This window comes from Cervus canadensis, chromosome 25 (genome assembly GCF_019320065.1).
Source record: "Cervus canadensis isolate Bull #8, Minnesota chromosome 25, ASM1932006v1, whole genome shotgun sequence".
NCBI lineage: Eukaryota > Metazoa > Chordata > Mammalia > Artiodactyla > Cervidae > Cervus > Cervus canadensis.
In genome coordinates, this window is record NC_057410.1 from 22236941 (window position 1) to 22261000 (window position 24060).

Here is a 24060-nt window from a genome sequence, read left to right on the forward strand (position 1 = left end):
AAGGGGAAGAGGGGGGACAAGACGGGTAGAGGAGATCCATTGTGTGGTGATGGGTGAAACTACATTTCTGTGAGCAGGACATAGTGTGTATGGAAGTAGAAATATTAGGTTGTACACATGAAACCTATAAAAGCTGTAAACCAGATATCTCAAAAAAAGTGACTATGGCTTGACAGATATTTTTATGTAGAAAGTCTGATAATAGTAGGCTAAGAAGAGAACCCATGAGGGAATTCATAAGCAGTCCTTTCGTTTTCTTTAGTAGAGCAATCAAAAACAAATCCATAATCACTGTAATAGTTTAAAATGAACAACAATATTCTTCTGTCCAGGTTGTGGTCTTAACATTCATTTCTTCATGCCTGATTTACCAGCCTTTTCCAACTAAACCAAAAGGCAAATCACATTCAATGTATTCAGTGGCTCACAGATGAATCTGAAGATTACCATTATTCATTTGCAAACTAATCACAAGTAATATAAAGCAACACAAACACTTGAACTCTCTTGAGTAACATAGTATTTGAAAAACCAAATTAATAAGAAAAAGCCCACATAATAAATGCTTTTTATACATTTATGGCCAAAATATATGGCCATATATGTATAATGCAGGTTTGTGTCTTGCTCAAGAATGACAAAGTAAATGTTGAAGCTGGGCTGTGGAAGTTCATGATATGAGTCCATTTATTTTGATACAGCACTTGCCTAGTAATGAGGGGCTGTAAAATGATTCAGTTTGCAAAAAAAAATTAAACAAATCTCTTACTCTTTAAGCTCACTGTAAATTGGCAGGACCGACGGGTGGCAGACGAAAGCGAATGCAATTGTTGGTAAAGCATACACGGTCTATTTGAGAGGAAAAAATAAACGTTATGGAAAGGCATTTTTACCATAAAAACTGTAGAGCCCCAGTATTTCTGAGCTGTCTTTTTATCTGACAGCCCTTCAGAATCCTTGGATTATTTGGTTATTAGGGGAGCTTTGATATCTAAAATAGGAGCAGCTTTTCTAAGACAGCTTATCTAGCTTGAGACATCAGACACTTGGCAGAGAGGGGTTTTACAGCCAGGCTCACCTACAGAGTATTTTACATCCTCCAGGCATTGCGTCACCTGTATTTATGTGGCACTAGCTGGTTACTAGCACTTTCCTCTGTTATTTCACTGAGTCCCCACCCACAATCCTGAGACAGACCAATGCTATTCTCCTGGCTCCCTCCAAGACAGGCGAGGCAACACAGCCAGAACATGCACCTTCATTTCACTGCTCTGTGCTTTGTAACAGGGTGCGTCAGTCAGGCTTAAATATGGCATCTAAAAAGAAAATGACTTTCTTAGAAGAAAACTACTTCACTACTTTGGTGTACCTTTAAGAGTTTAAAGAGAACAAGTGAGAGATCAATCTAAATTAGCTTCTTAGAAAAAGGTAATTCAATATAGTAACTTCTTATGCAAAAAGAAGCTGGCAGAGAAGGGAAAAATAACATTTCTCATGCCATAATTTTGCCCAAGCAAATTTATCAGGCACAGTCTAAGAAATCCTGTAAGATACACAATAGAATCATCATTTTACAAATGGGGTTGACAATTTGCCTGAGGATTCAAATCCAAGCCTGACTGTTTCCATGGTCCACCCTTCCCCAATATGTTGTATGAATGTTCCTTAAGTGCCAGTTTGTGGTAGGGTCTATATTTCAACTGTACAAGCTGGGCAAGTTTGAGGTATTCCTTTCTGTCACCACGAGACAGAAGCAGTGAGCTGTGGGATGGGGATGGGTGGGAGGGAGGCTCAAAGGAAGTGGGTATACATATAGTCAGGACTGATTCAAGTTGTACGGCAGAAACCCACACATTGTAAAGGAATTATCCTCCTATTAAAAAATTAATTTTAAGAAAAGAAGAAGCAGTGGGCTGAGGATGTTATTAATCTGTTTTTAAAGAACTATAAGAAATAGCAGAGCTGAGATAATTGTGCAGAAAGAGGTTTTCACAGAGAATACTTTAGGTTGTTCTACACTCAACCAGGTAAAAGGGAGCATGAAACACATGATTTGTGTATTTCTTCAAGGTCATTAAATGGACTGTGGCATTTGAAAACTGTGCTACCCTGTTCCTTTGAGAACAAATGCATCAAAGACAGTTTAATTAAAACAAGTTTAAGAAACACAATGTCCTTTTGTAAAAACACTCCTATTTTTATATCTAAAGGACCAAGAAACTTACCTTTGAATTGAAGGTAACATATTTTGGCGTACACATGTCCGCATTTGTTGAATTAGGACTTGTTGAATTTAGCTCTGGAACAAAACAGGGAATTTGAAATTTCTTGTAGATAACCTGGCATTAAAAAAAATAAAGGAGAAACAATCAAACTTTATCAAATAAAGCCCAATACTGTATAACTGTTACACAGCATCATACTATGGCAAAACCAGGCCAACCATTTCAACCAGCACTTACCACAATTAGGAAAAAAACCATACAGCTCAAGGAAAATCCACTAGTATAGCCAAGATAACCTAAAAAGAATTTAAAGAATTATTACTGTTATTTTATCCATCACCTCTTTCAATGCATTATTTCAAGCCCAGTTTGCGGTTCCAATAACATCCATATGTGCTAATATGAATATAAGATTTTCTATTTGATAGGGCTATCTTATTTGGCAAAAAATGGTGACTTCAAAGTAAAACAATACAGTAGTATGTGCTCTGATTCCAGTTCTGCCTGACACACTAGAGAATGCAGATTTCCAGAATCCAGGGGAAAAGAGCCTCCCAAATTTGGCTATAAGTCTCTGCTGCTGCATTCTAATGAATTCCTATAGCCAAATCCACTTACTCCTTGATCCATTCAATAGTTTTTGACTATGTACTTATTGTGTACATACTGAATATGCACAGAGGAGAGGAAGTGATTTCTAGGGATAAACTGAGCCCCGAGGCACTCGACCTTGTTCCCCTTAGAATGCCTGGGAGATCTCTGAGCACTGTAAGCTTCAGAAAGGCAGAGTTAAGTGGTCTCTGGGGGCTGCACGGTTCTCACCTCTGGCAGGGAAGAGTCCTTCTCCACTAGCACTAAAAAGAGCTATATGTACACAGAAAAGCTTGAACACAGACTCAGAAACCAGAAAATTAAGTAGCTTTAAAAAAAAAAAAAAATCTACTTATAGGTCTAACAGAATAGCTACAGAGGTGTGGTAAGAACTTGAAATGTCTCCCTCGAATGAGCCCAGAATTATAAGGAAATGCATTTCAGAGGCACTGAACTGGATAGAGGTCTGGCTGAATTATTTCACACATGAAATTTTCATAACATCAGGGATTCCTGTCTCAAAATATAAGCACACACGCAAAAATGTCAAAACCAAGTGGATACGGCTTAGTGATTATCTACCACTTTTCATTTCTCTCTCTCCCTTCAGTGAGGCAAATCATTGAGACTGGTTAGACTCTGATCATTTAAGACTGATTCATAATATAATTTTTGTCTGTTCACTCAGTCATGTCCTACTCTTTGGGACCCTATGGACTGCCAGACTTCCCTGTCTGTCACCATCTCCTGGAGCTTGCTCAAACTCATGTCCATTGAGTTGGTGATGCCATCCACCCATCTTGTCCTCTGTTGTCCCCTTCTCCTCTGGGTAAAAATATAAGCCACTTTCTGTCTGTATTAGATGTGAAATTTTGTCCATCTAAACAACCAGAGTGTGTAAGACCTTCTATGAGGAGAATTCCATTTTTTGGACTTTGGGCTTTTAGACAGAGCATTTTCTGCTGCTGGCCCCAGGACCCCCTTTACCCCTCCATGGTTTAGTAGAGGGACTGCTTACAAAGTCACATACAAGCCAGTGTTTTTATCCCCTATTAAAGTCATGCCTCATTAATACTTATAATTTTTTACTCAATCTTTATCCTGCAAGTCAAAGTAGGGAGCAAAGCTGTTTGTTTTTATTAGGTTTCTGATTCATCTGAGTGCTGTAGAGACTGTGATAAAAGCAAGATCTTACCTAAGTTCTTCAAGAGACACAGAGGGAGAATTATGCCAAAGGTAACTACCACCACCAGAAGGCGGCCATCCACGTACCAGGCTCTGAAAGGCATTTAAGCAGATAGCCACATTTTCTTAGAGAGTGACTTTTTTTCTCACGTGTAAAATTTCACAATATTTTTAAAAAAATTTATTATTACTAATGTTTACCATTAATTGTAATTTTTATTCAGTTTTATCCAAACACTTTAAGCCAACCACTAGTCATTTACTATCATCTCTCTTTCCATGTGACTGAGGAAGAGATACTGCTTTTCCTCTGCTCTCCCCGACTGGCTAAGCGTGCCATCCCTCTGAATTATTTATATGACTTCAAAGCTGAATGCCCACATTACATTCTGTCAGATTACAACTTGTCTTATCAATTATTTAAAGAGAAAGTTCGTTTTTGCTTGGCTTGGTGAATATTGTCAAAAAATAAGTCACCACAGGTAGGCATTGTTTTCTCCCTAATTGCTTGTATTTGACCTTGAATCCTGATGCTAGAACACTAGGAACTCTGGCTTCTACAATTCTCCCTTGAAAGAAGACAGAGGAACTAAGACTGACAAGAACTGCTGAACAAGAGGTAGACAAAACATAACCGTGTGCCAAGTGCAGAGGCAACATTTTCCAAGGTTAGCTACGTCTTTAATGAGGTTGGCTCATGTCAATTCTGCTCCCAAAATGTTCTGTCTCTTCTTTAAGGAAGAGTCTCGGGTCTTAATTTTGCATGTTCTATTTCAGCGTTAAAAATACTCCATATCTGTTCTATTTCACAGAAAATAGATATTGATTTCAAGCTCTTGGGAAGTTGCAGGACTTAGCGTCTTAGCACGGCCGATTAATCTATCTTTTAAATGCTCAGATTCAAACGGTTCTCCTGGCTTCCTTCATTAATATATCCCCAGAAACAACAAACCAAGAAAAAACAGCCTAGGAAAAATTCTGTTTCTGCAGTCTTCATAAAACAAAAACTTAGGTTATTAGCCCACATTTCAATTAAAAACATTTTAGTTATCTTTTAAACAACAGTCTATAACTTACGAAAATTCCTCGTCCTTTCCCATTAGAAACTTTATGGCAGAAGGTAGCTCATTTTTTACTATGAAGAGGTAGCTCAGCATTGCTAGAAGAAAATGAGAACATTTTTAGAAAGAAGATACTGAGGCTCATGTTGCAAGCTATACAAAAGGTGACCAGACTGTCTCTAGACCAACCTTCAGTAGGACATAAAGATGGCTGTAGACACTGTCCAAGTACCCCTGGTTGTAAGTGTAAGTGGTTATAAGTGACTACTGTCTCAGCTTCACTTTCATTGCACAATTTTAGCAATGAAAATGATACTGCTTGAATTATGTTAAAATTCATGTGGCCACCCAACCACTGAGATTAGAAAAAATAGTAATAACATTCACAACTTTAATGCATAGAAAAAACAATATTTTTACCTCCAGTGTTCTGTAGGGAGGTGGCTCCAAAGATGACGAGTTTCCCTGTGGTGCCAAAGACCTGTTCTCCCAGCTTTTCATAAACCATGCAGCCTGTTTAAAAAACCATAGTTGAGAACAGAAAAAATGATGAGTTTCCTACATTAAAAATAGCCAAGATTTCACCATTCTATTGGCTATTTCCCAAGTTACCGTGTCTTTATCAAAAATCATATACATAGTCTTCTTGGCTTTGCAAAGATTAAGGCATTCTCAGTACAAAACAAAAACAACTTGTTGACTTTTTTTTTTTTAACTTGTTGACTTTTTAAAATGTCAGATATGACCACCATTTTTTTTTCAGGTTGGCTACAAAAGCATTACAAGTAAATGATTAGGTCATAAGCCTTATTTTTATTTTAATTATCTCAAAAATCTCCTTACTTTACTGGGGGGAAATTCCTACTCTAATTTTATTCTCATGTCTGGTGTATATCATTAAAATAAAAATTTGATTTAAAAATAAAAACTGATGGCTGGGAAGAAAGGTTCCTTTTGAATGAATTACCTGAACTGATGAGGCTAACAAGGAATAATAATATTCCAACAATGCCTTGTGGGTTCTAAATATAATAACATAAAAACATGTAATAACCACAACATTAGAATTTTGATCTTTATTTCAAAGATTTGACACTCACAAAAGAGAGCAGCAGGTAACTCTTTCGAGAGAATAATTTGGCTATAGCAAAATTCTAAAGTCTTCAACCGGCTCATCTCAACAAATACTAAAATGTTAAACCATTCATTTAAAAAATGGGTTTATGTTTCTTTGTAACAGTTCAGCTCACATTTTTCAAAAGGTTCACAGAAAGAAATTGGGTTAGACTATAATTAAACTTTTGTTTATTCTTTCATAAGACTGATGTTTAAACTAGACAATGGTTAGATCCACAGTTTATTACAAAATGTTCCAGTTAAATGGAGTCATCTATATACAGTAATGGTTGGCCAATGTGGTTTTAGCTAACGTAAAAGTCAAAGTATTACAAACATAATCCAGTGTCCCAGGAATAGAAAATAAACACTTCAGGTATAACACTGCCCAGAGAACTTGAAGTCTTTTCACAGCACACTGACGCCCACATTGCTTGGGAGTCACATTTTCTCCTTGGAATATGCACAAAAGAGAATGAAAGCTCTGTTTATTCTTAAAACCTTGGAGCCTATAATATAAAAGCATGGGATCCTTGGTCTGAATTTATAAATACTTAAGGAAAAACCAAGGTCTTTAAAATGAAGTCATCTTAAACTAGAAGAGCAAGTATATTTGAGGATTCTCTTTAAATTTCAATGTTTAAAAAATAAATAAATAAATAAATAAATTTCAATGTTATTTGCTTACTATTCATAACAAGTGCATTTATATATTCCTGTATTTACTCTAAGTAAATAAGTAAATACCACTATAGGTCTTCCAGTGACAACAGGTCGAAGCACTGTTTTTCTTTAATAAACAAGTTGTTGAACAGGGAGAGTATCATTTGTTCAAAATGTCACTGTGAGAATTTATCACTCTGGCTTTACAAACAGCTTACCTGTTTCCTTTGAACAGATCAACAGCAGGTTGATTGAATATATAGACAGCAGTGTTACTGAAGTCAAAAGTACCCTAAAGCAAAGAAAATAAGTCTTGTGATAACTATAAAAACTCTGACCTTAAACTCTAGAAAGGTCAAGGCTGATTTATAGGTTAACACTATTCACTGATAGGACCCAAATACTGGAACCTATTAGTCACACCCTCCTTAACATCTTCAATGAAAATGTTCTGCCAAGTAAAGAACTGCTCATTGGACTGTAACTCCAAGAATTCAAATCTTTTACGTAATTCTGAGCTTAAATATAAATGGCACTCTGGGATCATTTCAATGGAGGTGACTTTTAAAACAACACTATCAAAGAAAGCTTTTGTGGTCTATGGTACACTTTCTGTGATATCTGAGAGAGGAAGTGTGAGAAGGGAGGGGTGGGGGCTGAGAGAGGAAGGCATGAAGCGACCTTAAAGGTCAGTGACATGACTTTGGACACCTTGCTTGAGGTCTCCCATTCCTACATTCCTTGCCTATAATATAAAGGCAAATGGTGTCTAGGGTTCTTTCCATCTAATTACTCTACGGCTATTTTTGAATCTATAAATTAAACCACTGAGATAATTCACTGTTTTTTTGCTCCCAGTGTCTCTTAAAAGAACCTCCTTTAATGGATGGGAAAATTCTGACAATCAATTGTAATGAAAAGACTTTGTTGAATGATGAACTCATGTCTTTGTTTTAGTACATCTGGCTCATTGCCAAACCTTCCTCAAGAAAAAGCACAGTTAAAAAATGATGTGGGAGATGACATAGATTTCGGAATCATTTGGTTAAAACAGACATAAGAATTGCAAATAAAGCTTATTTATTAACAAGAACAAAATTCCAGTCTCCGAGATGAAACCACTCACTTCCTGATGTTGGGAAAAATGTCCCGGAAACAACGCATTCCTGCAACTGATTCCATGTCTGAGTAATTAAGGCAATTATTTTTCTGGCAAGTACTGTTGGGCAGTGCTGGGCATCTTGTGCAGTTCTCTCTGCAAGGGCCTCTTCCCAGACCACCCCACATCCCGCACACCTGCTGAACCCCTGCTCAGATGTCACCTCCTCAGGTGCCTGCCCTTGCCCCAAGGCAGAAAGACAGCTTCTGAGCTTTCCCCTGTCTTGCAACATTTTGTTTTGCCCATGTTTCAACCATGGGGAGATACATGCGGGGCGGCGGGGGCGGGGGGGTGGGCAAAGACAGTCAAGGGCAGAGAAGATGAACGGCCAGAGACTGGCCAGAAAACATGAAAGAGTGACAGGGCTCGGCAGAGGTAAAACAAATACTGGGAGAAAGATCAGAAAACCTAACCCTTTGGGTGAAGGTACAACTGACCAGCTAATAAAGGGAAATTTATGTATGACTGTAAGGATGTGCATCTGGATATATACTGACTCAGATCTCGGAGTAAGAGGGTGAATAAGAGGGTAAGTCCCTTATTACTTATTCTGGTTGAGGGACATGAAAAGCTGAGAGCAAGCATTTATTAAGCAATGGAGCAGCTTTGAGATAAGCAGCGGAACATGACTTGATATGCCACAGAGTAAGACACAGGACACAACTGTGCTATGATCTTTCTTTCATCTCGGAAGATAATGTTTATGTTGAGGAAGCAGGCCTTGAGTTTCACTCAGAGTTCACTCACGGTGACACTGAACCCGAAACGGCAATTTCCACACGTGACTGAGCCAGGCCACAGAGGATTTATTTCTGTGTGGCACAGCGAGCTTGGGCTTCCCACCTGGGGGCTGAGTGGGCAGACTTTGAGGATTAGCCTTGTGCTCTTCTGGAGTGACTCTGTCCTCTGCTCAATTGACTCTCATGGGACTGAGCTGGGGAGAAGAGTGCATGTTACCACTGGCCCCGAGCTATTGAGTAAAGAGCATGACCTTTCAAAATTTGTATCTTGTAGGAGGCATAATTACAAATGTCTACCTAATGGTTAACCAAAGGCCCTCAGCCGAGAAGAACTGGGTCTTCAGAAGCAAAAGGAAGATTCAAAGGAAACATCTGTTCCCCCAGCTAATAACCCCGGGACCACGTGGTGTTCTCGGACCAGCTGCCTCTTTGCCTTTCTTTCGTGTGGACTTTCTTTGGAGATGATTCACTTGTATCAGGGCTTCCCTGGTGGCACCAGTGGTAAAGAACCCGCCTTCCAGTGTAGGAGATGCAAGAGACTTGGGTTCGATCCCTGAGTCGGGAAGATCCCCTGGAGAAGGAAATGGTAACCCACTCTAGTATTCTTGCCTGGGAACTCCCACGGACAGAGGGGCCTGGAGGGCTACAGTCCACAGGGTCATAAAGAGTCGACACCACTGAAGTGACTCAGCACGCACGCATGCATATCGCTTCCTTTTCTTTTCCAAGTGGGAGAAAAGGGCTGATCAGGGAAGATTTCAGCAGGAAACTCAGCTATCTTCTTCCCCACACTTAACACTGGCAAACTGACGTCATTTCCACAGTGATGACAAGCCCCTTGCTCCCATTATCTGAGAGCCATCAGGCCACAACCCCAACCAAATGACCCCATAGTAAGTCTGACAGCCAATCCCTGAAGACCCTTTTCTCCATCCCTTCCAACATATACACCTTCCCTTCCAAGACTGAAAGCTAATATAGAGCAAAAAGCTTTCTCTAAGTTGTCACTAAGAGGCAACTTCTGTATATATTAAAATTCTAAGACTGCTTTAGCCTGTAACAGAATCTAGCACTAATGGGATTAAAACTTAGAAAAATTCACCTCCCTATTTAGATTCTTAGAAGAAGTGATAAGGTATCTAATTAGTTATCACAGATCCCAGAATAGTTTAAGAGGCTCCAGTGGAAGCTGGCGTCTAAAAGAAAGAGCAGGAAGAATGACTTGAGATACAAAGATGACTTATTTGAACATTTATTTTGAGCATATCTGTGCCCCTATTTGGGCTTCCCTGGTGGCTCAGTCAGTAAAGCGTCTGCCTGTAATGTGGGAGACCTGGGTTCAATCCCTGGGTTAGGAAGATCCCTTGAAGAAGGAAATGGCAACCCACTCCAGTACTCTTGCCTGGGAAATTCCATGGATGGAGGAGACTGGTAGACTCTGGTCCATGGGGTCGCAAAGAGTCGGACACGACTGAACGACTTCACCTGTGCCCCTATTTGTCCAAGTAGACATCTGGACATATAGTTTGGTTTCCTGGAGGAGAAACATAAACTGGTGTTCCTGAACTAAGAGGAACAGAAGTGATTCATGTTGTTCATTTCATCTGGGCGTCATATAAGCTTTCATGCTGCTATGCGTGTGCATGCTCAGGTGCTCAGTCGTGTTCAACTATTTGAGACCCTGTGGACTAGAGTCCACCAGGCTCCTCTGTCCATGGAATTTTCCAGGCAAGAATACTGGAGTGAGTTGCCATTTCCTACTCCAGGGAATCTTACCGACCCAGGGATTGAACCCGCATTTCTTTGCATCTCCTGAGCCCGCAGGGGGATTCTTTACCATTGCGCCACCTGGGAAACCTTTCCCATTGCTAACCACTGACCAAAAGTTTTCATATGGCTGGGGCCAAAGCTGCCTACTGAAAAAGGCCTGTTTCAATGGGAAGCAAACCTCAGCCCCAGGCAGTTGGCAAGGTATGAATAGTCCAGACTGACGTTCAGCCTGGAAGAGGAGGGGATCTAGAACATGACTGCACACAGGCCCTGGGGAAGCAGTGGAGGGGGGTCAGTCTTGTGAAGAAGGCGGTTAGGAATTTTGAGAACCCTCAGGCATCAGCGACACTTTGTAAACATGCTGCAGGGACATCCCACTAGATTGTCTGTCCCCTGAGAACCAAGAAGCTGGTTAGGAAACAGAATTCTAGACTCCTGGACTCGGGAGAGACCTTGAGAGACTACCCTGCCCAGCTTTTCAGCCAGGATGGGAAACCTCTCTGCTCTATGCCAGCACAAAGGCATCTAGGTCTGCCAGGTCTTCTGTCAGGAGACACAAGTTGAACGCATCCTGATTCTGGAAAGTGCTGCGCACTGGAATTGCGGCTGAGCTGAAAGCAGTGCTGCGATTTTCATCCTGGGTCCTTATTTTACCCTCCAGACCCACTTGAATCTACTTGAAATCTAACCCTTCTTCCAACTCAGAGTCCATCTAACGGTGTTCATTTTACAGTGCTCATTTTAAGACGGTGCTCGTTGACTTGAACATCTCTAGTACTTTCAGCTGTTCATCCATCCTTTTTAATGGCTGTGTGCATGATGGTCTCACATTAGTTTTGGTCCAACAAGTGCAAAGCACAATAAGATTATTAATTTGTGTTGTACACCCTGCTTCTTTTAAGGCGACCTATTTTGGTTTCCATTTTTACGGAAGCAGGTCACACTTTTCATTCTTATTGAGTTTCTGGTAGGAACTGCTGTTAGGCCAATCTTCCTGGTTCCATCCTGTGCACTTTTTGAAAAGTCAAGTATAAGGGTCTGCACTTATTTTCATTACCTTTTATCTTTCCAGTCTCCCGATATTTTTAAAATTCTTGATCCTTTTTATTTATGTATCGATTACCTCATCCAGCTTCCTATCTTGAGTCTGCCTTCATCCAAGTCTTCACCCAAGAAGACTCAAGCTTCATCCTGAGTGTGGTTCTAATTCTGAATGGAACAAGACCATCTGGAAAGTGGCCCCTTGTCCAGACAACTGTTCCAAGCAGACATCACCCCTGACTTCTCATCTACTCTCTCGTCCCTTGTGTCTAATTTATTGGCAAGTGTCTGATCGTTTCTGCCTCCAAAATATAACCCCAATCCATACATACAGTTCTTTTTTTTTCCTATCTCCACATCCACTACTCAAATCCAAGTCACTATCATCTTTAATTTCTGGGCAGCTGTGATAATCTCTACGTCTCCTTTTTCTTGATTTTCTTGGATCCAGCAGCCAGAGGAATCTTTCTGTTTTATTGCTTTATTATGGTCTCCGCCACTGGACTGTAGGACAGGCCATGATGGTTTAATTCATAGCCATGGCCTGTCCTAAGGCTTCCCTGGTGGCTCAGATGGTAAAGAATTCACCTGCAATGCTGGAGACGTGGGTTCAATTCCTGGGTTGGGAAGATCCTCTGGCAAAGGGAATGGCTATCCACTCCAGTATTCTTGCCTGGGGAATTCCATGGACAGAGAAGCGTGGCAGACCACGACCCATGAGGTCACTAAGAGTCAGACACGAATGAGTGACTAAGTGCACTCATGGCCTCTCCTATTTACCTATACTTACAATATCAAACACAGCACACAGCAGACTCTTAGCTAAGAATAAGTGACTTCACAAAGGTTAGAATTTCATTTTTAAGTCATGTGAGATTCTGCCAAATATCTTACAAAAATCAAGGTACACTCTGCTTAAGCCAGTCCTGTGACCTACCAGTTCATTCTTCTTAAAAATTTTATTGGAGTATAGTTGATTTACAATGCTGTGTTAATTTCCACTGTACAGCAAAGTGAATCAGTTATACATATACTTGTATCCACTCTTTAAGATTCTTTGCCTTGTAAGTCATTACAGAGTATTAAGAAGTATTCCCTGTGTTACCAGTTCATTCTTCAAAAGATAAGTTAGTTTAGCATGACTATTTAGGATATACTTATTTGCCCCATGGAGCAATATTTTCTGCAGTAATTCCACATAAATAAGCTATTTAGTAATTTGCTCTGGAATGATGTTTGGGCTCTACTTTTCACCACTTTTGAAACCTGGGATGAAATTTGTCAATTTTCAGTCCTCTGGCAACATATTTAGAGATATTTTTCCTCTATTTGCTGGAAGAAAATTTTGTCTCACACGTTAAACAACGAACACCTAAACATCTATTTTAAAAACATTTATCTGTCATTGTTTGAAACATATTTATAGGACTGTGATTTTTTGTTCTTCTATAATATATACAAAGATTATATGACTGTTTTAAAATTTTTCATTTTTAAAAATATTTTATGCTAATGAAATGGAAAGCTGTGACAATAAATAGAACCAACGCTTAAGATGATTGAAATGTTCTATACCATGGCTGTAGTGGTGATTTCACAACTGTATTTGGGTAAATTCATCCAATCCTACATCCTTTAATTTAAATTAGGAATTTTATAAGGTATACCTTCAAAAAAAAAGAATAAAACCCAACCTCATAGCACTTGAAGGCAGATGAAACTATCTTTTTAACAGCCCTGCTATATAACAAGAAATCATATGACATCCTCCAACTGAGCGTCAGAGCCCTTGAAAGAGGTGAAGATGAAGCAGCCCGCACCGCTGTGGATCCTGAAATAGCTCAGATGGGGGTGTTCAAGGCTGCCAGGCAGGTGAGGGCTTTCAACTCATCCAGGCCCCACTTCTCTCAAAAAAGAGAGAACCCTTACCAAGCCTCCCAGCAGGACTCTCCCTGCCCTCTCCCTTGCCAGAGTTTGAAGCAGTTATTCTCAAGCTTTGAGTCTATCTGAATCTCCTTAGGTTCTTGTTAAAATGAAGATTCTCAGTCAGCAGGTCTGGGGTGGGACGTCAGATTCTGTATTTCTCCCAAGCTCCCAGGTAAGCTGATGCTGCTGGTCCATGGACCGCACCTGGATTAGCCAGGATGTAACGCTATGAGCTCTGGCCCCCTGGCGTGTCCACCTCAGTGTTTATTTCTCACAACCTCTGATCCAGCGCCACCACATCACCTGCCACACTGTCTGCTGGTGCTCAGCGTGATTACCTGGGACACGGACCCCACCGCTGCCCAGGTGAGACTTGGCTGAAGGGAGGCATTTACAACTGAACCAGTGCCATTCCTGTGGGACCCTGACCGACTCTCAGTGTGAAAGTGAGTCCTGTCTGTTTCCTTTGGTCGACTTCATAAGGGTATTAGGGCATGACTTACTTCACTAGGATAAGTATATTTTAAATTATTTTTAACTTCACATTCCTCCCTAACTGCCATGTCCTTTCTTCCAAAGGGGCCCTGAGGTGGACCACACTATCTAGTCCCCCCTCTTCTATCTAAACCTGGTTGAGAGTATAAAACCTCTTTAAAAAATAATGTCCAGAGATGCCTGTTTTATTTCTTACCGGGTGATGGCATTTCAGGCTGGTGACATAAAGCAACAGACTTAGTATAGCAACTACCTTTGTACCTCTTTAGTACAAATCCACAAGCCAGCTCAGCAAGGAGCAATGGTGTCCACACCTAACTGGGAGGGCTAGGTACGGGGGTGGGGGTCGGGGAGGGGGTGCGAAGCTGGATCTTCCAAGTAAAGGTCTTGGTTGGCAGGGTGCTGTGACTGGAATCAAGGGCTAGGCCTGAAGATTGTTTGAGAGACCCTGACACCTGGCTGAGACATGCTGAAACCCTGTGAATTCCTAGGCCTAGTCCTCCAACCCAAACCTTAAGAGCGCAGTTATTATCTTCCTTTTTGTAGTCAGTTCAGCCCAAGCAAGGAGCTGAGCTGGTCCTAGGAAAGTGGATCTGGGGCCTATTTTCGGCTGACTTGTCCTCTGCCTGCACTCCCAACCGTAGGGCACTGCCCTTTCTGCAGGTTCTTAGGAAAAAGCTAGGCTTCTGGTAATTTCCTGTCTCTTTTCAGTTCTGCTTTCAGAAGAAAAGAGAACATGGGGGTAACCAAGGCTGGGCACAGGCATCTCGGCAGAGCTCCGGCGGCCCTGGGCCCAGAGCCACGCAGAGTCGAGTAGTGCTCTTCTGGGAACACAGGGCCAGGGCACCTTCCTGGGAGGATGTCCAAGGGGAAGAATTTACTAACCACATTCTACACTAGTAGGGGCTGTTCATCTGAGAAGGCACAGGCTGGGAGAACATCAAGATCAAGGAAGAAGAGCTAGAAGGGAGGAATGAACAGCTCTTTTTTATCACAAAGGAGGCCATGAAAGTAAGCAATTACTAGGTGAATCATTACTGTAGCTCCTCTTCTTTCCTCACCAGAAAAGAACACCAGCTTCCTGTGAGATCTGGAGAGCCCCTGCCTAAGAACCCAAAGACAAGCTGGTGTTTTTCTCTCAGACCAAGTCACTCAGGAAACGATGCTCTTACTAGCATCCCTACACTCAGGCCTCAGGCGGCTGCAGACGCCTCTCTGTTCTGCATGCATGTGTCTCTGAGCTGTGGGGCTCTGCGCATGCATGCGGACACCTGCGGTGGAGTCGGAGCACCATTGCTCTGGGACTTGGTACCCGCGGAAGCTTTCTTGAATTGAAAAATATTCTGACATTCTAACGTTATTTTATCACACAAGTATCTCTGTTTCTATATCCTTTGCTATCCCCAGTGCCTGGGAGAGTGTCTGGCACATAAAATGTACCAACAAATATTTGATGAATAAATGAATTATTTCCTTAAAAAAATATAAAACTTTGGTCATCCTCATCATTAGAACAGTCCACATGAAAACTCCTTCGCTGGACAGAAAGTGGTCTTTATTACTCATCCTGCTTTTACCTAACATCGTGTCCCACCAAACCGCAGCCCCTCACTCCCAAACTCACAGACAGAGACATTGATTGAAGCAGAATATTTGCAAGAAGATGTAAAACCCCAGGACAAGGGGATTGAACAAAGTGTAGGAAAAGCTCTGTTTCCTGGCCAATCCTCTTTCTCCAGTCCTTCCCTGTGATGCTGGCCTCCCTCAAGCTCTCTTCTACCTCCCACCTTTCTTCCACGTTTCCAGGCTGTCTCCACTTTCCCCATTTTCTCATTCACCTCTCATCTCCACTGACTCTCCCCACTCTTTCACTCCACCCTCAACTCTTCATATAAGAAATATCTCTATGAAGTGAATTCAGCTCAGTCACTCAGTCATGTCCGACTCTTTGCGACCCCATGAACCGCAGCACACCAGGCCTCCCTGTCCATCACCAACTGCCGGAGTCCACCCAAACCCATGTCCATTGAGTCGGTGATGCCATCCAACCATCTCATCCTCTGTTGTCTCTTTCTCCTCCTGCCCTCAATCTTTCCCAGCATCAGGGTCTTTTCAAATGAGTCAGCTCTTCACATGAGGTGGCCGAAATACTGGAGTTTCAGCTTCAACATCAGTCCTTCCAATGAACACCCAGGACTGATCTCCTTTAGGATGGACTGGTTGGATCTCCTTGCAGTCCAAGGGACTCTCAAGAGTCTTCTGCAACACCACAGTTCAAAAGCATCAATTCTTTGGCGCTCAGCTTTCTTTATAGTCCAACTCTCACATCCATATTTTAAAATACTGCTGAAGAGAGCAGAATGCCTGCTGGGGATGAAGGAAGGGCTGGAGAGCCCAATGAGGAAGAATTTGAAATGTCATTCATCTGTGTGGTCAGGGAGCTCAGGTTCAGTGCTTTTCCAGGCCAGCGTGACACAGCACCAGGGGAGGAAGGGAATTTCAGGCGTGGGGAAGTGAGGAGTTTAAGTGAAGGGCTGTGACATCTAAGCTCGACAGGGCAGGAAGCACAGAGGTCTTAAATGACATACAAGGCACAGTTGGGAGTATCCAGAGGAAAGCCCCTGGAGGGAAGTAGAGGCGGCTATGGTCTGAAGCAGGGTGTCTGGGGAGTATGTGCAGAGTGGGTGGTGCAGTATAGCTTCTGGTCTGGGGAGTGATGCCCATGGGAGAGGCTTACGTGGAGAGGAAAGGGCACACAGAAGAAGCTTCTTTTTGATGAGAGCTTAAATGGAAGAAGACACGCCTGAAAATTGGGAGACAGGGATAAGCTGTTCTAATTCATGAGGAAATTTTAAATATTTTGAAAAATTCAAAATTACTTTTTACGTAACAAATGCACCTCCTAGAGCTTTCATTTACTTCAGTGAGAATCCAGGATAATTAAACACTTTGTTGATCACTGCCAACAATAAATTTATATTAACAATAAGACCCTGATGCTGGGAAAGATTGAGGGCAGGAGGAGAAAGGGACGACAGAGGATGAGATGGTTGGATGGACGACAGAGGATGAGGTGGTTGGATGGCATCACCGACTTGATGGACATGAGTTTGAGCAAGCTCTGGGAGTTGGTGATGGACAGGGAGGCCTGGTGTGCTGCAGTCTGTGAGGTCACAAAGAGTCAGCTACGACTGAGCAACTGAACTGAACAGAACAATAAATTTAAATATTCACTCTGTCAGGCCACACTAAACACTCTTAATAGCATTTTACTTATGAATAGTACTATTACTACCTATTTTACAGATAAGGAAACTAAAGTTCAGAGACGTTGAATATTTTATCCAAGGTCACAAAGCCAGCATCGTAGCCCTCAAACTCTGGTAGTTGAACTCCAGAGTCTTTATCCACCATGCTTTACTGTCTGCCAAAGTCAAATGTCCACAGAAGAATACCAGGGTGAAAAGCAAGACCCCAGCAGAAGACAAAAAAACTTAGATTAAAATATATCCAAGTATTAATAACCGAGCTTGTTTTAACAGACTTTGAGTGATTTTTTAAATATTTTATACATTTTCAAAATGGCCTTTAATGATTATCTTACTTTTACAATAATAGTATTAAAATAAAAAATATAAAGAATCTTTCATATGCCAGTATCATTATTCCAAACCCTTTTTTGGGGGGTGTGCATCTGTTTAAGGCCAAAGCTCATTATTATAATCCCTATTTAATTTAAGGAACTCATGAAATACTTATGGAAAAGAGCAGAAACATCTAGCTATTCAGTCCCAAAATGGACTTCTTAGTCACTACATTCTGATTAAATTTCAACATTCTGAGGGTCAGAGGACCAGCACACTAGGATCTGGTAGCATGTGATTATTTGTAATATTTACAAAGTGAACAAGAGAATTAAAGGGAAGGTTTTTAAAGGCTGGGCAGGGAACAGGTGAGGATCAATTCTTTGTACAATTCCATTACTTTTCTTGTAGGCAAATATAAATTCTGTGGTGCAAAAGTTCTCTTAAACTAGCCTCACTGTTGATTAGGTACTTTGCTTTGTCTAAGGCAAGGAATGTATATCACTGGTGATCAAATCAATTAATATCTAATATAATCCTAAAAAGAGAGAAGTATTTAAAAGAGATATGCAGACAGAAATAGAGTTTACCAGTTTAGTTGACGCTTTTGAGAAGCTAAGAAAGTTAGCAGGAGGTCTGGGTTTAAATGAGGAAGTTGTACCAGCAAGAAAAAAAGCCATGTGCCACCACCACTTCCTGTTTTTTGCCTATAGTCGTTGATAGAAGGCTGCGGGTTTTGTGGGCGCTCCATTTTTAACTGGAGACATGGCTTCCTTCCTCTCCTTCCATTCCACAAGGATCACTGGCTTCCCTTCTCCTCAAACCTAGATCCTTACCTTTCAAAATGATGCCGCCTTTATTACACTCCAAAGATGTGACTCCTGAGTGACGAAAGAATTCCATATAACCACTAGGTAAAGAGCCTGCTGTCCTTGACGGGCTGTGTGGACTTCCATTCCAGTAGGAACGGTGCAATACAGGCTCAATTCACACTTTTTCTGTTTCCAAGGTAACCACCCATTCACTTAAGGCGAGTTAAGAGGAATAATACATCATCGTCGCCCTCCCATCCCCCCCCCACTCCCAACTGGTGTCATCCTGGGCAAGTTACTTGGCCTCTGTAAATCTTAGCTTCTTTATTTGTAAAATGGGATGATAAATAGAACTGTTATAAAGATTCCAAGAAACAATGCATACTTTCTAAGTATCTTCATTTTTTTAACCCTTAAAAAAAAAAATTAAGCCATTCTCGTCTAGCAAGCCATACAAATAGAGGCTTGCAGGTGGCTTTTGTCTGTAGACTATAGTTTGCCGACCCTGATCCCGATGTAGATCCCGATGTAAATCACAGGCACAGTATGCCTGACGAAAGGTGAAGCCTGGGGCCACAGAACAAAGCCAGACTACCTGGCCCACACTCGGGCAGTTTTCCAGTCTACTAAACTACCTACTACTCTGTGGGTTCAAGCTAATCTGGAAAACCCAAACTTCAGGACTATTTGGACCTACTGTGTGACACATCTGTCTTACTGTAACCCAGAAGAGTAAATGTTAAAGGCATTCTATGCATCATGGCCATGAATAGTACTGTTAAGACCTCAGACAGTTGAGTTAAGCTGCTTCATGCAGACTAAGAAAAACACAGGGCTCCAAAATGGGGCCACACTGTTGTCCTTGGGTAGCACCAGGGCACTGGATGCAACTCAGCATAGGAAGATCTGAGTGAAGACTCAGTGTACATGCCGCATGTTTATGTACACGTGCACACTCACACGCACACCGCACACCACTCCTATTTCTCTGGGGCCAACAGAATTGACTTCTTGGAAGCCTTTATCAGACACATCTCAGATGACTCATCAACTAAGTATAACTGCTCAATTTTTAAAAACAGTGGGTGGGACCTAGCTCTTACACTTGCCAACTCCTTCTGTTTACAGAATAGGCACTCGCTTTTAGCCCAACACTAAGCCCTTTCCTATTTCCCCATTTCTGAAAAGCTTCCTCATCCAGTGAATTTCAATAGAGTTCAAGGGCACTGCTGCTGTCCTTTCTACATGTATTTCAAATGCTGGCAAGCTTGAATGTGCCACCGCTCCCCTTCCAGTATCATTATTCCCAAACAAGAGACTCTGAGGCCAATAATATTTGCTGCCAGCTGAAGGACAACAATTTTCTCTTCAAATCATTTCTAAGGAACGGAGACCATAACTCAAAGAATTTTGAAAACAAGTAAGTGACTGACAAGATGGAAGATGAGTGAGCCTCTACCCAGGGACCTCCTAGGATCATCAGAAGAGCAGCATTTCCTATTGACTTCCTCTTTATTGTGCCTGCTTTGATATCACAACATCCAATTTGGTCTTTCCTTAGGAGCAAAGAACTGCCTGCTTCAGAGCCCCCAGAGAAGACAACTCAACATTTACCAGGAACGACTTGATAAATATCACACAGACCATCTTTGTTATGGCTAACAGCAAAATTATCATCTTTGGTGGGTGTGATTCAAACTTTTAGGAATATATCTAAATGAATAAAGCAATGACAGTTCAAGATCATGCATAATATTTGCAAAGGTACACTGCAGTCTCACTGCAATTTGGTAAAATCTGCAGAAAAAGATTGAGAGACTCCAGAGAGCTATGCTGAGGCAGTTGTTTAAGACAGCAGATCTGCTGATAGAACAAGAAGCCCATATTTGTGACACGACAGTAATGATCAAATAACCGTAATACATGAACAGGACTTAGGGCAATGTGTTGATGAGTCTGTTGTTCTAATTCCATTTCTGCCTACCCCTTATGCAGGCTGAATTGTAAAACACTAGAGAAGGCATCTGGTAGTCTGATCTTGGCTTATAGCAGTCCTCATTTTTAAGATTTATCTTTACTGAATGGCTATTTACTGATTTGTTTGCAAACACTGTGATTATAGACAATAGTGTGTTGCATCTTTCTGGTGGAAGGATAATGATAACCCTCTACAAAGGTAAATATTAAGAGAGGGACTTTACCTACAATTGGAACAAACAATCCACCACAAAGTGAAGGTAATTGCTATAAACTGACAATGAAAATTACTGTCCTTTCTGCAAGTTAGCAACAAATGCCCTTTTAGCAATGCAGTGCTAACCTCATACAGTATTTCTTAACAGTCTCTATTTTGATTTTTCAAATGAAGGAAGCATTCCCAGGAAAGTAACCAAAGGGTGGTGAGTCTCTTGCTAACCTTCTATAATTTTCATTACATCTCCACAGCCTACTTAAAATTGGAGGGTGGAAAAAAAAAAAAAATTGGAGGGTGAACTAAATCTCATAATTGATTTTTTCCTTCTGATAAGTTTGCAAAATTATAAGGGACATTGTTTGCCCTAAAGCCTTTGTAAGACTAAGCTAATTCTTACATAGTCATTCATTCATTTCAGGAAAACTTTACTGAGATCAGCTATAGGCAAGCACTGTTTTGGATTTTGTGGTGGGGAGGAGAGATAAGGAAGAATTAGACATTAATCCTGCCCTTGTAGGGATCAGTGCTCAACAGGAAACAGAATATATATGCCTACATAATGGAAGTAAGGGTGCTGTGCTGAGTTGCTAAGTCATATCCGACTCTTGGGTGATCCCATGGATGGTAGCCCACCAGGCTCCTCTGTCCATTTTCTAAGCAAGAATACTGGAGTGAGCTGCCATTTTCTACTCCAGGGGATCTTCCCAATCCAGGGACTGAACCCATATTTCTTGTGTCTCTGACACCGGCAGGCAGATTTTTTTACCACTGCGTCACCTGGGAAGCCCTAAATGGTGGAAGTGCTATTTGTTATAGAGGTTATATCAAAAAAAGAAGAAAGGGAGATCGTTTTTACAGATGGCATCTGGCCTGGGTCTTAGAGGCACGTCAGGATTCAGAAGCACAGGGATGGTATGGGAGTGCGGTGGCCTCCACTGGGTATTGGAAAGGCCGAGGTGATGCACGCAGTCCTGGTGGCCTCTGTGGCTGATGCAGAGGCAGTCTGCAGGGAGATGAGGGGAGAATGCAGACTGGAGCCCGTGGCACTGTACTGATGGCTCACTCTAGCTCTTGTGGTCTAAATAACCACACTGAAATTTTTTGTTTTCTCAAGTTTTCTGTAGGTAAGAGAAAAAGTCTCATTGCAGTGGTTTTAAGTTCTTTAAAAAACAATTTTCTTAACTAGTTTCTTCCCCTAAAGCATATGGTGAAAAAGATACTTTAAAGAGTGTAAACTTTCCACTCCCATTCCACCCCCAGGCCCTGTGTCACACTCCCGAAGTAGCCACTGTCAACAGTTTTCTTGTGAACCCTCCCCATAAAGTCTATGTAATATACGTACATATACGTAATCTATCCCCATGCTCACTTCCACCCAATATTCAGTTTGTTTCTACATAATAACATTCCTGGAAATTTTTTCCATACCAGGACATATAAGTCTGCTGCTGCTACTGCTAAGTCGCTTCAGTCATGTCCGACTCTGTGCGACCCCATAGACGGCAGCCCACCAGGCTCCCCTGTCCCTGGGATTCTCCAGGCAAGAACACTGGAGTGGGTTGCCATTTCCTTTTCCAGTGCATGAAAGTGAAAAGTGAAAGTGCAGTCGCTCAGTCGTGTCGCTCTTTTAAGTAGTAGTCTAATATTCCATTTCATGGAACTGCTATGGTTATTTAACCAATTCCCTAATAATGATGTTATTTGACTTTGCTATTTCTTGGTTTTCAATTCTTAATTACAAAAAATTTAGTTAAAGTCCTGGAAGGAATTAGGTTCAAGGGCAGTGAGCAATCTTAAATATCACATGAGGCAAAGGCAAGTACAGATAAAGACAAATATGAAGCAGTTCAGAAGCCTACTGGTTTTACAATATCCTTGAGATTTGTATAGGGTTTCCCAAGCGGCTCAAGTGGTAAAGAATCCACCTGCCTGTGCAGAGCCACAGGAGACCCGGCTTAGGATTGGGAAAATCCCCAGGAGGAGGACATGGTAACCCACCTGAATATTCTTGCCTGGGAAATCCCATGGACAGAGGAGCCTGGCAGGCTACAGTCCACGGGGTCACAGAGAGTCAGATATGACTAGGCAACTGAACATATGAGGCATGTATTACACTTGCTATGACCAGGAACTTGACCACCCCTGATACGCGATTTGGTATCCTTAGTATTCCTGAACTATTTTTATTACAAAAAAGGTGGGTGATGGTTCTTGGTGGGACAGCAGTCAAGTGGTTCAAGAATACTGTCTGACTTTACAAGGTGGTTTTTAAGAGTTAAGGGATATACTTGCAAGTGCCCATTGATAAGAATAAGATTTGTCTCAAGAAGTACATTAATAATGTAAGTTTGGCTTCTGAAGGCATCACTAAAAGGTGGTACAGTGCTTTAGGTCACTCAGCTTCTAGAGTCAAGACTTCCTGAATGCAACTCTGGCCCCCCTACTTTCTAAGGTGTTATTAAATATCAGTTACTTCATCACTAAAGTGGGGGTAATATTTACTTCATAGTGGTGCTGTGGGGATTAGATGAGATAATATGGTATGTATAGTTACGGTTCAACAAATGTTACTTACTATTTAGTAGCTACCTAGTCAATACTTTAGCAAATGCTCAGTACAGAGTGTTACTATGTACCAGGCACTCCTGGTTATCTCTCCATCTCCCCTGCCCGTCTATACTCACACTCATTAGTTTCTAAAAGGAGCCTGATGGGGTCGTTATTATTGAATACATGTCTTCTTGCATGTCACTTTTCAAAGTGTGCTTTTAGACACATTATCTTTTTTATTCTCATCACCACTACCTAAGTGAGACAGAAAACGGAAAACACCAAAAATAGGCAGGAGTAATAATCAACCAAAATAAAATTTAAATTATTATTCCATACAGATTAGAATGTTATTTCACAATGATCATTCTGAACAGACAGTTTACAAACTCAGTGTTTACAATAAACTGTGATATCTTTTTGAGCTCCTAGGAATATCATGAATTACATTCTTCTTTCTCATGGTTTTAAACTTAAAGGTTACATAATTAATAATAATACATGCTAAGAAGTTAAGGAAAAATATAAAGCATTTATTACTTTATCAGCTTCTATATAGTGTAATTAACCTCTCATTCACCTGGCACAGTGAGGAGATGACATGCTCTTCAGAGATTAATTTTCTACAAAATGTAGGCCTATAATAGAAATCTTCAGAAAATGCAACTTTCCTGTTTTGGGAGATGGTAATGTGAAATAGCAAACCAAACAAAAGCCATCATTCTTCCATGCTAATATTTACTTTTAATCCCTACTTTTGCTATGATGAAGTTATGGGGAAGCTGTGCAAAGAGATTAGCAAGAGAGGAGGAGGATACAGCGCAGAGAGATTTCTTCAGCATCCATTGCCTTTCCCTTGGACCCCACTCTTAGGAAAACTCGATTCGACAGAAGCATCTCACCCTTACTTTGACGGGCTTCCCTGGTGGCTCAGATGGTAAAGATTCT

General features: G+C 41.2%; 1 protein-coding gene across 7 annotated transcripts in view; it reads right to left on the reverse strand.

The window, feature by feature from the left end:
• Window positions 1-24060, reverse strand: part of SLC38A1 (solute carrier family 38 member 1) — a 71122-nt gene that overhangs the window by 14024 nt on the left and 33038 nt on the right. For all 7 annotated transcript variants that reach the window (XR_006265355.1, XM_043446316.1, XM_043446315.1 and 4 more), the window contains 7 exons: window positions 7060-7133; window positions 5483-5575; window positions 5079-5160; window positions 4012-4094; window positions 2463-2521; window positions 2226-2339; window positions 770-849 (listed from right to left, as the gene is read on the reverse strand). Coding sequence is in view for 6 of the 7 variants with exons in the window: in XM_043446316.1 (XP_043302251.1) it covers window positions 770-849; window positions 2226-2339; window positions 2463-2521; window positions 4012-4094; window positions 5079-5160; window positions 5483-5575; window positions 7060-7133 (585 nt within the window). In the remaining variant the exon portion in view is untranslated. The remainder of the gene's footprint in view (window positions 1-769; window positions 850-2225; window positions 2340-2462; window positions 2522-4011; window positions 4095-5078; window positions 5161-5482; window positions 5576-7059; window positions 7134-24060) is intronic.